Here is a 16,680-nt window from a genome sequence, read left to right as displayed (position 1 = left end):
AGCTAGGACATCTTACTACTCATCACTAATTGAAGAAAATAAGAACAACCCCAGGTTTCTTTTCAGCACTGTAGCCAGGCTGACAAAGAGTCAGAGCTCTATTGAACCGAGTATTCCTTTAACTTTAACTAGTAGACTTCATGACTTTCTTTGCTAATAAAATTTTAACTATTAGAGAAAAAATTACTCATAACCATCCCAAAGACATATCGTTCTCTTTGGCTGCTTTCAGTGATGCCGGTATTTGGTTAGACTCTTTCTCTCCGATTGTTCTGTCTGAGTTATTTTCATTAGTTACTTCCTCCAAACCATCAACATGTCTATTAGACCCCATTCCTACCCGGCTGCTCAAGGAAGCCCTACCATTAATTAATGCTTCAATCTTAAATATGATCAATCTATCTTTATTAGTTGGCTATGTACCACAGGCTTTTAAGGTGGCAGTAATTAAACCATTACTTAAAAAGCCATCACTTGACCCAGCTATCTTAGCTAATTATAGGCCAATCTCCAACCTTCCTTTTCTCTCAAAAATTCTTGAAAGGGTAGTTGTAAAACAGCTAACTGATCATCTGCAGAGGAATGGTCTATTTGAAGAGTTTCAGTTAGGGTTTAGAATTCATCATAGTACAGAAACAGCATTAGTGAAGGTTACAAATGATCTTCTTATGGCCTCAGACAGTGGACTCATCTCTGTGCTTGTTCTGTTAGACCTCAGTGCTGCTTTTGATACTGTTGTTCATAAAATTTTATTACAGAGATTAGAGCATGCCATAGGTATTAAAGGCACTGCGCTGCAGTGGTTTGAATCATATTTATCTAATAGATTACAATTTGTTCATGTAAATGGGGAATCTTCTTCACAGACTAAGGTTAATTATGGAGTTCCACAAGGTTCTGTGCTAGGACCAATTTTATTCACTTTATACATGCTTCCCTTAGGCAGTATTATTAGACAGCATTGCTTAAATTTTCATTGTTACGCAGATGATACCCAGCTTTATCTATCCATGAAGCCAGAGGACACACACCAATTAGCTAAACTGCAGGATTGTCTTACAGACATAAAGACATGGATGACCTCTAATTTCCTGCTTTTAAACTCAGATAAACCTGAAGTTATTGTACTTGGCCCCACAAATCTTAGAAACATGGTGTCTAACCAGATCCTTACTCTGGATGGCATTACCCTGACCTCTAGTAATACTGTGAGAAATCTTGGAGTCATTTTTGATCAGGATATGTCATTCAATGCGCATATTAAACAAATATGTAGGACTGCTTTTTTGCATTTGCGCAATATCTCTAAAATTAGAAAGGTCTTGTCTCAGAGTGATGCTGAAAAACTAATTCATGCATTTATTTCCTCTAGGCTGGACTATTGTAATTCATTATTATCAGGTTGTCCTAAAAGTTCCCTGAAAAGCCTTCAGTTAATTCAAAATGCTGCAGCTAGAGCACTGACAGGGACTAGAAGGAGAGAGCATATCTCACCCATATTGGCCTCTCTTCATTGGCTTCCTGTTAATTCTAGAATAGAATTTAAAATTCTTCTTCTTTCTTATAAGGTTTTGAATAATCAGGTCCCATCTTATCTTAGGGACCTCATAGTATCATATCACCCCAATAGAGCGCTTCGCTCTCAGACTGCAGGCTTACTTGTAGTTCCTAGGGTTTGTAAGAGTAGAATAGGAGGCAGAGCCTTCAGCTTTCAGGCTCCTCTCCTGTGGAACCAGCTCCCAATTCGGATCAGGGAGACAGACACCCTCTCTACTTTTAAGATTAGGCTTAAAACTTTCCTTTTTGCTAAAGCTTATAGTTAGGGCTGGATCAGGTGACCCTGAACCATCCCTTAGTTATGCTGCTATAGACTTAGACTGCTGGGGGGTTCCCATGATGCACTGAGTGTTTCTTTCTCTTTTTGCTCTGTATGCACCACTCTGCATTTAATCATTAGTGATTGATCTCTGCTCCCCTCCACAGCATGTCTTTTTCCTGACTCTGTCCCCTCAGCCCCAACCAGTCCCAGCAGAAGACTGCCCCTCCCTGAGCCTGGTTCTGCTGGAGGTTTCTTCCTGTTAACAGGGAGTTTTTCCTTCCCACTGTCGCCAAGTGCTTGCTCACAGGGGGTCGTTTTGACCGTTGGGTTTTTCCGTAATTATTGTATGGCTTTGCCTTACAATATAAAGCGCCTTGGGGGCAACTGTTTTTTGTGATTTGGCGCTATATAAATAAAATTGATTTGAATTGATTTGATTTAATGTTTATATTGTAATAGCTTATTAAACAGTTGCATGTTCATTCCTTCTTGTGTGCAGCTGTAAAAGTATGTTCATGATAGATTTAATATCTTGTTGTAATCATTCAGACGAGCTGTGCTCTAATCCCGTGTGCGAACACAATCACTCGCACTCACACACAGTGTTTTTGAATTGTTTGTGTAACATTCACATGAAGTTCACATCATTAACGCATGATGGAGATTTTGAACATTTCAAAATTTTCTTTGTGCGTGTGCACGAAGCCGCGCACAGTTTACAGCAGTTTACAATGAGTTTGAGACGAGTTTACTCTCGTGCACGGCAGAGTGCATGCAAGTGTGCAAATGAAAATCGTGCAAGTGTCAGGGAGCCTTTAGTTTCATGCTTCTTCTTTTTTGTTCACACTCCTCCACTGAAACACTTAAAATTCAGCTTCAACCTCTGTTACCCAACTTTAATAAAAGTGCAACCTGTGGGCAGTGTTTGATGGGCTGATTGTGCTTCCTGTCTTATTGCACATGGTCCAGCATGCGGGTGCCTCAGTCCATGTTTCACCTGGCTACAGCAGGCAGATGGCTACTTTTGAGATGCGGAGAGAGACCAGCTGTCTGTCTGGGTGGTCCAGGACACAAGATGATTCCCAGACCTGACCTTTAATTCGTCACAATGTTATACAAACCTGTTTCCTTCTGCTGAGAATGTTTGCAGAAATAAAACAGTTTTTAATTAAAGCAGATGCTGAAAAAGTCCAAAATTAGGCTGGACTGGAGTACAACTTGTTTTATTGGGGGAAGTCATGGTCTAGTGCTAAAGTGTTGGGTTTGAGACCAGAGGATCATCGGTTCAAATCCCAGCCTCACTGAAAAATCACTAAGGACCCTTGGGCAGGGTCCTTAATCCCCTAGTTGCTCCCGGTGTGTGGTGAGCGCCTTGCATGGCAGCACCCTGACATCAGGGTGAATTTGAGGCATTATTGTAAAGCAGTTTGAGCGTGTGATGCAGATGGAAAAGCGCTATATATTAAATGCAGTCCATTGTAGAGTATCCGAACACGAAGTAGGCTCAGGAGGCTTCCGTACCTCCATAGTGTCCAAACAAACTACATTGCACAGGCTACATTGCATATGATGCAGCTGGAGCCTGGTAACCCAAGAACTTTTTGGGAACATTCAACGAAGATAGAAGAAAGACATGAAATGCATAATTGTAGCAAATATACATCACTATATAAATGCAGTCCATTTACCATTCCAGTACACTTTTCTCTTTTGATTGTATTGTTCATTTTATTACTTTATATGTTTTCCAGTTTTATGTTGATCTTTTTATTGCCTATTTTATTATTTCTGTTGTTGTTGTGTTATGATAACTTAGAGGGGGAAATAGTGCTGCTATAAATTGGACATGACTGCATCACAGCTTGTACCCTGTAGCCATGAACTGAAGATGTTGTAATTACACCAATATTGTGGTGTCAGCTAATAAATAATTCAAGTTATCAAACTGCTGATAACTGCTGGGACAATAATGAGAACACAAGACATGAAATACCTCTTTGACCATCAGCTCAAACAAAGCACCAACCATAGAATTAAACATGCTGATGTAACTGTAATTACTATGTGATTTAAAGTATCTCTAAAGTTCCTGCGCTGCTAAGAGAACCATTTCATATGAATAAGATATTAACACTAATTGTCCAAAGCTGCAAGCCTGCAGCATATCAGAAGGACATGACAGAAATGTGATGCTGTTTGAAATTAAATGGACTCCACTCATTGCTCAACCCTGCTGTAGATTTCTGTGCACAAACATTAGTCTGACCTCCTTGCGTCTGTCTTTTCCCATTGCTTACATTGTCAGATAAAGGCATCGCTATGCAGAAGATCTCCCACTTGCCTCGAGGACAGCCAGGTCCTCGAGGCAAGTGGGAGATCTTCTACAAGTAGATAAATAAATAAATGAATGAATAAATATGTCCGCAGCAACCTTTATTTGTTTAAATTGCAGGGTATTCCTTTGGTAACAGGTTGTAGTGATCAGTTTGTGTGATTTTTGTGAAATAGAAGTAATCAAATCTTGTGATTGACCAAAATGAAGAAGAGGTATAGAGAAACCACATTTCCCTAAGTTATAGATTTGTGACAGTGGTTTTCGGCATTCATGTAGTTTGAGTCAGGACAGCCTTTTTCGTCTTGAGCATTGTTTGCTGTAATGTAAAACAGAAACAAGCCACAGAGAGAGATAGAGAGAGAAAGAGAATAACATCCATTGAAGTCCACCGACTTCAGGCACTGATCGTATCCTGCAATTTCTGTAGTACAAAAGGACAAGATCAAAATCAACATCAACTGAGTGTTGGCCCACACCTTGCAAATTTTTTAAAAGCCATATATTGTCTGGTGATTAAACTGAAGTGCAGGTGGTTTGAAAACAACCAAGGACACACATATTACATCCTCAGAAAAGCACGGCCATCATCCTATATGGTAATCAGCTATACAGTATACAGTGAAGATATATTGTCTCATTCTCAAGGTCTTGCATTTTCTGTCTGTTTCCTTTGAGTACATATCATTCTATCCTTTTCTTACATCCACCAATGATATGTGTTTGTTTGGTTGGTTGGTTGATTGGCTGGTTGGGTTTTGGCATCATAACTCAAAAAGATGTGATTCATTGAAATTTGTTTTAGTTGTTTGCCTTCAGTCAAAGAAACACTGCAAATTTTGAGGTGGACCTCATTCCAGATGGATAGCCAGGGTGATATTTGAAATAGGCCGCGGGCAACAATGATCCCTCAGGTTGACATTTCATTATGCTGCCCTCCAAACCAGTCACCATTTGTTTTATTATACATCTGTGTAGTTTTCCCCATAATGTCAATGCCCTTATCCTTAAGGTACCTGGATATCCCATACCGTAGTGAGTTCACGGTATTGTGTTTCAGCCTCTGGCCAGACTAGAGCACACTGATGCGTAGAACTGTCCCAGTTCATGAGCGAGTATGGCAGTGGGAAGCTTCTCGAACTCATTAGGTGAAACACCATGCAAACCTTTCACGTCGTCCTTTACTAAAAACTCCTTGAACAGCGCGGAACTTTTCTTGATACTTGTCGCCGTACTCTCACTGTCTTTGGATAGAAGAGCGTTTATCTCATCAGTATTCATGGACGCAAACCTTCTGCTCTCCACCATGATGTTGTCTGCGACACATCACCCTGCGCATGCACAAAACATTGTTGCCCCGTTATGACAAAATCGGTCCGCAATCACTCATAATGTTGCCCAAAATGGTGCAGAATCAGTCAATAATGTGGCTATTGTTAACTTTGGATGCTTTATTGTGAAAAGTATTGCAATTAATTATTATTATTACACACGAATCAGCCAATCAGAACAAAGGATTTTAGTCAAATGTATAATAATATATAATGTTTCCTATTTGAGGTACACATAATGCTGCGTTTACACGTAACGACGACAAGTCACGAATGCCACGAAGTACACATTCTTGGCCACTGATCACAAATGTGATGATTTGGGGCAGAGGTGTCAGGTGTCCTCAGGAACTGCTGCAACCTGTTATCACTTGTTACGATTAATGGCACATGTGTTGGGAAAGTGTAGTGACACAGACCCACAACAGGGGGCGTAAATGAATGGACAATGGAAAGTCAAAAGTATAACAATTTAATGTTGTGGAATGTGCACAACGGTATACAGACAAATGCAGATTTGGAACACAGTCAATGATACAAAGGTGACATGTGGGCAGGCTCGAAGATAGAAGACGCCTGTCCAGAGAAGAGCTGGGTCCCACACAATTTCCCCTGCCTGTCCATTTGTCTGAGGGTGGTACCCGGACGAGAGACTCACGGTGGCCCCCAGTTCCCTACAGAAACTCCTCCAGACTTGCAAGGAGAACTGAGGACCACGATCCGAGACAATGTTCGTGGGGATACCATGCAGACGCACGACGTGGTGGACCAGGAGGTCTGCAGTCTCCTGGGCATTCGGGAGCTTCGGGAGGGCTACGAAGTGGGCCACCTTGGAGAACCGGCCCACTATCGTCAGGATGGTGGTCATACCCTGGGACGCAGGGAGACCCGTGACAAAGTCCAGGCCTATGTGGGACCAGGGGCGACGAGGCACGGGCAGCAGCTGGAGGAGTCCTTGTTCCTTCTTATGTTCTGCCTTGCCCCTGGCACAGGTTGTGCAGGCCTGGACGTATTCCCAGATGTCGGCTTCCATCGACGCCCACCAGAAGCGCTGCCGGACCACTGCCACCTTTCTTCGCACCCCTGGATGACAGGAGAGCTTGGAACCGTGACAGAAGTCCAAGACTGCAGCTCTGGCCTCTGGTGGGACGTATAGTCTGTTCTTAGGTCCATCGCCGGGGTCCGGGTGTCGTGTCAGGGCCTCCCGGACGGTCTTCTCCACGTCCCAGGTGAAGGTGGCGACGACAGTGGACTCGGGGATGATGGTGTCCAGTGGATCCGACAGCGCTGGCTTGACCTCCTCTTCATGCACCTGGGACAGTGCATTGGACCGTTGGTTCTTGGTCCCGGGGCAATACGTAATTTGGAAGTCAAACCGACCGAAGAACAGTGACCAACGGGCTTGCCTGGGGTTCAGACGCTTCGCGGTCCGGATGTACTCCAGGTTCCGATGGTCCGTGAAAACCGTGAAAGGCACTGCAGCTCCTCCCAACAGGTGTCTCCACCCCTCAAGGGCCTCTTTCACCGCCAGAAGTTCCCGATTGCCGACATCATAGTTCCTTTCAGCCGGGGCCAACCTGCAGGAAAAATAGGCACAAGGGTGGAGGACCTTATCGGACTCCCCTCTCTGGGATAGGCATCCACTTCAACTATAAACTGGCGATCGGGATTGGGCTGCACCAGAACTGGTGCAGTCGAGAACCGGCGTTTCAACTCCCTAAACGCGGCTTCGCACCGATCCGACCAGGTGAAGGGGACTTTAGTGGAGGTTAGGGCCGTCAGGGGGCTAACTACCTGACTGTAGCCCTTTATGAACCTCCGGTAGAAATTTGCAAAGCCGAGGAACTGTTGCAGTTTCCTACGGCTTGTTGGTTGGGGCCAATCTCTCACCGCCGCAACCTTGGCCGGATCAGGGGCGACAGAGTTGGAGGAGATTATGAATCCCAAGAAGGACAAAGAAGTGCGGTGAAACTCGCACTTCTCGACCTTCACAAACAGCCGGTTCTCCAACAACCGCTGCAGGACGTGACGTACATGCTGCACATGAGTCTCAGGATCCGGGGAGAAGATGAGAATATCGTCAAGGTATACGAAGACGAACCGATGCAGGAAGTCCCACAAAACATCATTAACCAAAGCTTGGAACATCGCAGGCGCATTGGTGAGGCTGAACGGCATGACCAGGTACTCAAAGTGACCTAACGGGGTGTTAAATGCCGTCTTCCACTCGTCTCCCTTCCGGATCCGAACCAGGTGATACGCATTCCTAAGATCTAGTTTCGTGAAAATTTGGGCTCCATGCAAGGGCGTGAACACTGAATCCAACAGGGGCAACGGGTATCGGTTGCAAACCGTAATCTCGTTCAGCCCTCTGTAATCAATGCATGGACGGAGTCCGCCGTCTTTCTTGCCCACAAAAAAGAAACCAGCACCCATCGGGGAGGTGGAGTTCCGGATCAACCCGGCAGCTAAAGCGTCCCGGATGTAGGTCTCCATTGATTCAGGTTCCGGACGTGAGAGGTTGTACAGCCTGCTGGACGGGTACTCAGCGCCCGGTATCAAATCAATGGCACAATCGTACAGACGGTGCGGGGGCAGCATGAGTGCCAGATCCTTGCTGAAGACATCAGCAAGGTCATGGAACTCGGCTGGCACCGCCGCCAGATTGGGGGGGACTAGAACCTCCTCCTTAGCTGTCACACCTGGTGGAACCGAGGATCCTAAACACTCCCGGTGGCAGGTTTCGCTCCATTGCATCACAACCCCAGACGGCCAGTCAATCCGGGGATTGTGCTTTAACATCCATGGAAAGCCCAAAATCACTCGGGAGGTAGAAGGTGTCACATAAAACACAATCTCCTCCCTGTGATTCCCAGACACAACCAATGTCACTGGCTGTGTCTGGTGTGTGATTAATGGGAGAAGGGTGCCATCTAGGGCCCGTACCTTCAATGGTGACGGTAAGGCCACTAGAGGGAGCCCAACTTCCTTTGCCCATCTGCTGTCCAGCAGATTCCCCTCCGACCCCATGTCCACCAGTGCTGGGGCGTGAAGGGTTAGATCCCCACTCAGGATCGTAACTGGGATGCGTGCAGATTTACGGGGTTTCCCCGCGTGAGTATTATGGCCCACCCTCAGCCCAGTCTCTAAGGGCGGGCGTTGTAGTTTAACCAGTTGGGGCAGTTCTTCTGTATGTGCTCACTTGAGCCACAGAAAAAACATTCCCCATGGGCCAGCCTCCGTTGTCTGTTATTTGATCTCACTTTGGCCCTGCTAGTGTCCATAGCTTCGTCAGCAGGGGGAGCTGTTGCCACACGGAGCTCTCTGGCAGTGGAGTGTGGGGACGGCGGCACCCTTTCCGACCCGGAAGGAAGAGGGACAGCTCGTGCCCGGCCACGCCCCTCGCCCCGTTCCCGACGGTGTTCTTCTAAACGGTTGTCTAACCGTATAACCAGGTCGATAAGCCCGTCAAAATCCCACGGCTTGTCCTTAGCCAGCAGATGCTCCTTCAGGACCGGAGACAGTCCGTTTACCAAGGTGGCGCGGAGTGCAACAGTATTCCAGCCGGACCTCGCTGCCGCGATGTGGAAGTCGACTGCATACTCGGCTGTACTCCGACGCCCCCTGTCTCATTGACAGCAGCACGTTTGAAGCGGTCTCGCCTCTATTGGGGTGATCAAACACTTGTTTGAACTCCCGCACAAACCCATTATATGTTGTTAGGAGCCGTGAATTCTGCTCCCAGAGCGCCGTAGCCCAGGCGCATGCCTCTCCTCGAAGCTGGTTTATTACATAAGCCACCCGGCTGGCATCAGACGTGTACATGACGGGACACTGTGCAAGGACGAGCGAACACTGCATCAGGAGACTGCGAAGTCTCGACACAACCTCCGTACGGCTCCGGAGGGCTTATGTAGGCTTCAGGGGACGGGGGGTTCGTTGAACGACCACTGGAATATCTGTATGTGGCACTCGGTCAGCAGGAGTTGGTGCCGCAGCAGCGCCCTGCGCGTGCGCTTCCACCTGAGCGGTGAGAGCCTCCATCCTCCGATTGAGTATAACGTTCTGCTCGGTTACCAAGTCCAACCGAGCAGTGAAGGCGGTTAAGATTTGCTGCAGCTCACCTAACACGCCTCCTGCTGGCGCCTGTGCACCTTGCGTTTCCATTGGTTGTTCACTCGATGGTTGACGCCCCTCGGGATCCATGACGATTGGCCGAGAAATCCTGTTGGGAAAGTGTAGTGACACGGACCCACAACAGGGGGTGTAAATGAACGGACAATGGAAAGTCAAAAGTATAACAATTTAATGTTGTGGAATGTGCACAACGGTATACAGACAAATGCAGATTTGGAACACAGTCAATGATACAAAGGTGACGTGTGGGCAGGCTCGAGGATAGAAGACGCCTGTCCAGAGAAGAGCCGGGTCCCACACGATTTCCCCTACCAACGGATCTGGAGCACACTGGAGCCACCAAGTCCCGAGTCCCCAGGTGGCCACCGTCTCCAGCTGTCAGATCTGGTACTGCTGGCAGGAAGCAAAGACAGTTTATGGTGGGTGTGTGCACACCCAGCAAAACATTCAGCAAAACAGTTCAGTTTCTTTCGGGTGGGAAAAACCCCTCCACCTCCTGATCTCAACTCAGAGTTCGTGCAGATCCAATGTCACACTAATTAATGCAGGAGTGAGGAACGGGAACACCAACTCCTCTCGACTTCCACAAACTCAGCCTCAAACTGCGAGTGTACAAAGGATACGTCTACAAACTCAGAATCACAGGTTAACAGCTTTCCAAGCTTAGAAGCAAAATACGTTGCAACTGTAAGCTTAGCTGATCAAACATGTGCATAAGGCACCAAAACGGCTGAGAGTTTTACCTTGTCGGGTAAGACGATTTCTCGGCAGGGAGGTGGAGTTGCTGTCTGGCTTTATAGGAGGATGATGATGAGGATTGATGAGTGGCAGCTGTCACTGTCAGTGTTCCAGGGAGGCGGCTGCGCCCTGTGGTGCCTGAAGCCCGCCTTCAGGCAGAGCGCCCTCTGGTGTTGGGCCAGCAGTACCTCCTCTTCGGGCGGCCCACACAACAACATGTTGCTGGAGAATTATCAGGAACCATTACGCACAGTCAAGAATAATGTTCCGCGAACATCATTACATTCTGTCATGTTGTGAATGAGGCAAATTGTCTCCACACACACACCCATATTCATCCATCAGCTGCTGAACAACTCAGATCGCTCCAGTTTGCCCATCAAAATCCACAGCAGAAGAACTTTGTGACTGCATGCTTAGTTGGGCTCTGTGTCATGGAGTGGCACAGAAAGAAGGAGGAAATGGAGAGAACCAGATGTGTGGGTCCACGTGGCTGTCGTCGCGCACGTTTTCCCAAACATCAGGCGCAGCAGCAGCAGCAGCAGGTGGAACACCTGCAGGTGCACACTGACAAGCATTGGAACAAAACTTTCAGTCGACTTGGCATCACTGTCCTTTCAGCATACTGCAGCAATGAAACTGAATGCAGTGCAGCAGGGTTTAATTGTGTGCACGTCAGAGAAGAACGTTGTCACGCTCTATTAAGGAGCACTACTAATCAAGATGGATCAACACGCTCAGTTGCGATCTCCACGACATGAGACGAAATGAGGGTGGTGCGTTACATTCATGGAAGATTTTTTTGACTGTTAAAAATATGCTCCACAAAAATCACGAATATCACGCACCGACACACTACCTATTCAGCTGTATTAAGTCACGTTAAGAATGTCAGAAATGTGCCAAGAATTACGCAAATATGACATTTGTAACCCATCCTGTCTATGTGTAAATGTAGCATTAACTTTAGCACAGTTAGAGGACAGCCAAGGCAAAGACCTATGGATTTGTATGACTAACAGAGAACTGTTGGGCCTCGGCAGAGACATGCACTCTCTCCCTCCAGTTCCTGCTCAGTTCTAAATTGAAGTTTCCATATTTTATTGTTATTTTACCATGCAGCTATGTATGGCAGAATGAGCAAGCATTTCTCAAGAGGGTACATTAAATAATATTTCTGGCACTTTCTTGTTCTCACACGTGGATGCTGCCCAACTCTTCTTCACATTTCTTTTTGCTTACAGATTTCTCTGATATTGTGTTTTGGCACGAGAAAGATATAAACTACTCTGTCTTTCCATTGTTCTTCTCCATCAGCTCCAGCAGAGTTTGTTCAGCCTCCACAGTCCATTGCAAGGCCTGTCGGCACCACTGCCATTTTCACCTGCCAAGCACAGGGCCAGCCTGAACCACAGCTCACCTGGTTGAAGAATGGGCAAGTACTGGAGCCTGGGGGACATGTGAAACTCAGAAACAACAACAGGTAAAGACAAAAAAAATACCATTGTTTATGCGTATTTTGTTATATGTTGTTCACCCATTAATGTCCATGTTAAAGGCCAATTGTTTATCACAGCTTCCCCGTGCTATGTGTTAAAAACATACTGGAGTAGTTACAGAGCAAATTACATTCCAGTGCAGTACACTAGTGATGCAGTAAATACAATGTGAAGCATGTAATTTATAATTTTTGGCAAAAATAATTCTAATAATTAACATTTTATTTCTGTTTAATTCTCTGTCTTTGGCATCATTGCATGTAGTTGATTGTGTGAGTGTGGACAAGCCCTGGTAGTAAATTATTTTCCCAAATGGAACTGGTCACATTTATGGAAAAACATCAACCCAACAATATCGGGGACTTGACATTTGGACATCATGCTTCTTTATGCAGAATTTCTGTGTAACTGTGCATTTTAGATACGCTCATTGAAATGACCAGGAAGACAACATGGCTTTGGACTAGTGATCCTATCTAAACCCTACGTGCATAAATCTGGAACAAATATGATGATAATTACAAGATGAGTCACATTGTCATAGACCGCATCAGAAGCTCAAAGTGCTTTACAATTATGCCCTACATTCACACACCGATGTCAGGGTGCTGCCATGCAAGATGCTCATAACACTGGGAGCACCTTAGGGATTCCTTGCCCAAGGGTCTTTAGTGATTTTCCAGTCTGGCTGGGTTTTAAACTGAGGATCCTCTGGTCTGAAGCCCAATGCTTAACCACTAGACCATCACCTCCCCAGGAGGAGGAGGTAACACTAGAAATAGAATAATCCAAAGGTCAGAATCAAACACCAGACACATGACACTAAAGACAGATGAACTAAACACAGAGTAAAATACAGAGGAATGAAATAATTTGGAGGAGAAATACAAGATATCAATCACATAATTCAAGAATGCGCAGGAGATGATATCAGAAATCAACAGAAGAAAGTTCATTTGTAGTTCTAAACATATTTAGCGTGTTTTGTATTAACGTTTTGTCCCTTTCACAATGTTATTCCTCTGTCTTACACTGTCAATAACAATTACATGCACATGGCAACTTGTGCAAATTAGGTGATGGCATCATTTAGCGATTTCTAGTGACTTTTAGGACAGCCAATAGTGACTTTCCTTACTGAGGAGTTGGCAACAGCGGCTGTGAGGTTCTGTTTTCAGTCCCCAGAAAAACAGCCAAGGAGCTGGAGGCAAGGGCATCAGCCTCCTTCTCCAGACTTGCTGTGGGAATCTCAGCAGCACTTAGCTTAGCCATTGGTTTAGCTCAGCTTGGCCAGTAACACAAACGCTGAAACTGGTTCATGTCTGGTTGTCCTGTTAACAGCTTCCTCTCCTCGTCGCCTTTCTGTTGGACTCTATGATCACAGAAGCGGAGCGGCTTCCTCAGCTAGATTGGCTGGTGTTGCTGCACATAGCAGCTTAGCATGGCGTGATGCAATGCTGCACCACAAACACTGCCCATTCTATGCTTTTGGGAAAGGAAACACGCTTCAAGGACGTTCTCCTGGCCACATGAAAGGAAAGGATAAAATCCGTGGTTAGATCCATCATGTTTTGAAAACCATTCTCACACTGCGCTGGGCTTCACTTGTGCTGTTTGTACGAGATGCACCTGAAATTAAAAAAAAACCCCTCTTACTTTCCTCCTCGAAATATTATCTTTGGAAAATTTGTCCACCTAATAAGCGACACTAGTCATGTGACTACTTCCTTGCAAAATACACATTTTAACCACTTTGATGTATTCACCATCAGTGTCCACAAAAAACACTGATTTCACCCTAAAAATGATGTTTTTCCCCATTATTTTTAAAGGCGTGACCTGAGATGATGTCACCACAACTCGTATTCTTCACACCTTGAGGTTTCTGAGCGTATCAGAGGCAGGCAAAATCAGACTAATTTCCCCATGTTTATGACTTAATTTCTCTGAACATATGGCACCAAAATAAAGCACAATACATCAGTATTTTCATATTTTTTTTATTTATTTATAACAGTCAGCTCACTTGACATTTTATTTACTGGTGATAGGCACTTTAAATGATTCCACAGGGCACTGTGCATTATGAAAAGCAAATTATTCCACATGACGGAGCACAATGGTTTTAGGATGCATTTAATCATTAAACAAAAAAAAAAGGAACACCACCACTGATACTCAAATAATTACTATTAAAATGATCCAGTTTTTTCCTCCCACTTAAGCTTTGCAGTGTGATCCAGTGTTAGGAATGGGAATGAACACGGAGAGACTTTTAGTGTTAATGACTGTGGAAGCATAATTTTCAGTGCTAATGAGAAAGAAGCTCATGTAATCATGATTTTTTTGAGATGTTTGCAATTTCTTTAAAATGCATTTTTTATTTAAAAAAATATCTAGAGGCCACCATGGGGGTTGTTGCATGATAAAGGTGATGTCACTGAGCAGTATGTTCAATTTTTTTCTGTCACATCTGCAAAGGTGCACTTGACTCACAGCACCATTATGGATGTCAGTCTGAATTTGTGATGGTTGAACGGCTTTCATCTCATCATCGGCATCATCGTTTAGTTGTATATCTGCTGCTTCTAGCGTTGCATCTGTTAAGAACTTGTGCCAAGATGAGTCTGAATGTGTCTGAGCTTGAATGAGGAGCTTATAGACTGGACATTGGATCGGTTCCCATCCTCATCCAGAATCCAACAAACGTGGCAGATATGTGAAAAGATAAAAGGGAAGAAGGCACCAGTTTTTGTTTACATTTTTGATATCTAATTAAAAAAAAGATTTTATGACAAGCTCATTTTTTAAAAAATCAATGTCATTTTAGTTGGAATGGTTGCAGCATGTAGGAAAACAGAAAATGACACCATTTGTGTTTGTATGACATATAAAGACAACATTTGGAAGATATTCCAGAATGGGATGTCAGCCATGTTGGATTTTTGCTATTTATTATCCTCAGTGGAAAACTTGAGCATAACATGGGATGTAAATTTTCAGACTTTCAAAATTCAAATTAAATTTTTTTTTTTAAATTATTATTAATATGCATATGTCGTGGACATGAATGAGCAAAGCTCGTCAGCATCTCATCATGTCATTTAGGTCCTTCAGACTTTATTTTGAGTAAATGTTTCAGAGGAGCATTAGCATGACTAAAACCTTTCAGCCCCCCCCCCCACCACCTTTTAAGCATTTTTCTTTATTTGCCTCTCACATGCCTGGAAAGGCTCCTCACCATCTAACCATGTCCTTTAGGTCCTTCAGACTTTTTTAAGGAAAATGGTTCTTGGGAACATGAGCATGACTAAAACCTTTCAGCTCCCCCCCCCCCCCCCCACCCCCCCCGCCTTTTTAAGCATTTTCCTTAGTTTGCCTTTCAGCTTCTGGAGGGGCTCTGCCCCCCATACTCCCCACCTTTTTAAGCACTTTTCTTTTTTGCTTTTCAGCTGACCCCCTAATTACAGTCCTCTTAACCCTTACGCGTAGCCAAGGGTGGGCCTGGATGGGCCTGGGTCCGCCCACTTGTCAGCCAGACCCGTCCCATCCAATGAGAAGGCTGAGTCGACACTCAACAGTCACCTGTTGTTGCCTCATTGTATTCCTATGATATGGTATTGCATTAGCACTGAGCGACAATTAATACATTTTGTCAAAAAAATCTGATTCATCTTCTGTGATTTTTATTAATTCATTTTCAGAGTACAGTGGTCCCTCACTATAACGCAGTTCACCTTTCGCGGCCTCGAACTTTCGCGGATTGTTTTAGTGCAATTTTGCATGCTTTTTTTTTTTAACAGCGCATTGTGTTCTGCGTCCTTATCAGGCGGGCCGTTCGCGGCACTGGTCGGCATCACCGCGATTGCTCTCACTGCCTCCGATGCGCTTTCAGCGGGCCACCTCCTCCTGTCTGCTGTGCAGAATTGCGCCAAATCTGGCAACAGGTCCAGAGACTACGCTCGCTGTTTTGATGTGGATGTTGACCGCAGCCGCAGAGCTCTGTGACCACCGAGAGAGGACTTGGATTCTTTGCGGGTCCCGCATCCGTACCTCCGGAGGCAGTGAGCGAAAGGAGAGCACGTGCATTGTGTTCTGCATGTGTCTGTTTATAATCTTCTCGCACAGAAGAAAAAAGAGAGTGTTTACACAGGAGAGAAAAGTGAGAAAATGTTAATGCCTGTTTGAGAAAAGTGTATAAAGTGTGTAGTGAGGGGTTTTACAGCCTTAAAACATCTATAATAATTGTAAAAACTAACGCTGACTACTTCGCCGGATTTCGTTTATCGCGGGTTATTTTTTAACGTAACTCCCGCGATAAACGAGGGAGCACATTTTTCCTCAAATAAATAGTCTTCTGCGGGCCCTCATCACAATGCCAATAACAACATGCACCATCGAACGGCTGTTTTCTACTGTTCAATGGATAAAAACGTCCACCAGAACATCCATGTTGACTCACAGACTGAATGCACTCTCCGTGCTTTCCCTTGAAAGAGAGAACTGACCAAATCATTGGACTATGATGACGTGATAAGAGAGTTCAACAAAAAACCCCGTCGTCTCCTGCTGTAGCATTAAAAGGATTCATCAAATGTAAGTGTGAGACCATTAATTACTTTTTTCTTCTAAATAGGCCTAATTGTTAATATTATATTGCAACTGCCACGAATCATGTTGGTGTCCGTTCTGATGGTTTTTAATTTGGCCACCGAGCCATGGTTTCCACTGTTTATCAATTTCATAATTTGGCCGCCGAGCCAACCTGTTTTCATGTTGCGGATATATTTTTAATTTTTATTTTAAAGGACTTTACATGACTAA

The 16,680-nt window shown here is 44.8% G+C and overlaps 1 protein-coding gene across 2 annotated transcripts in view; it reads left to right on the top strand.

The window, feature by feature from the left end:
- Window positions 1-16,680, top strand: part of igdcc3 (immunoglobulin superfamily, DCC subclass, member 3) — a 217,182-nt gene that overhangs the window by 162,463 nt on the left and 38,039 nt on the right. For both annotated transcript variants that reach the window (XM_034191657.1, XM_034191648.1), the window contains one exon: window positions 11,675-11,840. In XM_034191657.1, the coding sequence (XP_034047548.1) occupies window positions 11,675-11,840 (166 nt within the window). The remainder of the gene's footprint in view (window positions 1-11,674; window positions 11,841-16,680) is intronic.

The sequence above is a fragment of the Thalassophryne amazonica genome, chromosome 2, assembly GCF_902500255.1.
Source record: "Thalassophryne amazonica chromosome 2, fThaAma1.1, whole genome shotgun sequence".
Classification (NCBI taxonomy): domain Eukaryota; kingdom Metazoa; phylum Chordata; class Actinopteri; order Batrachoidiformes; family Batrachoididae; genus Thalassophryne; species Thalassophryne amazonica.
The sequence above is the reverse complement of the archived record's forward strand: the minus strand, read 5'-3'. Positions and strand labels throughout refer to the sequence as shown.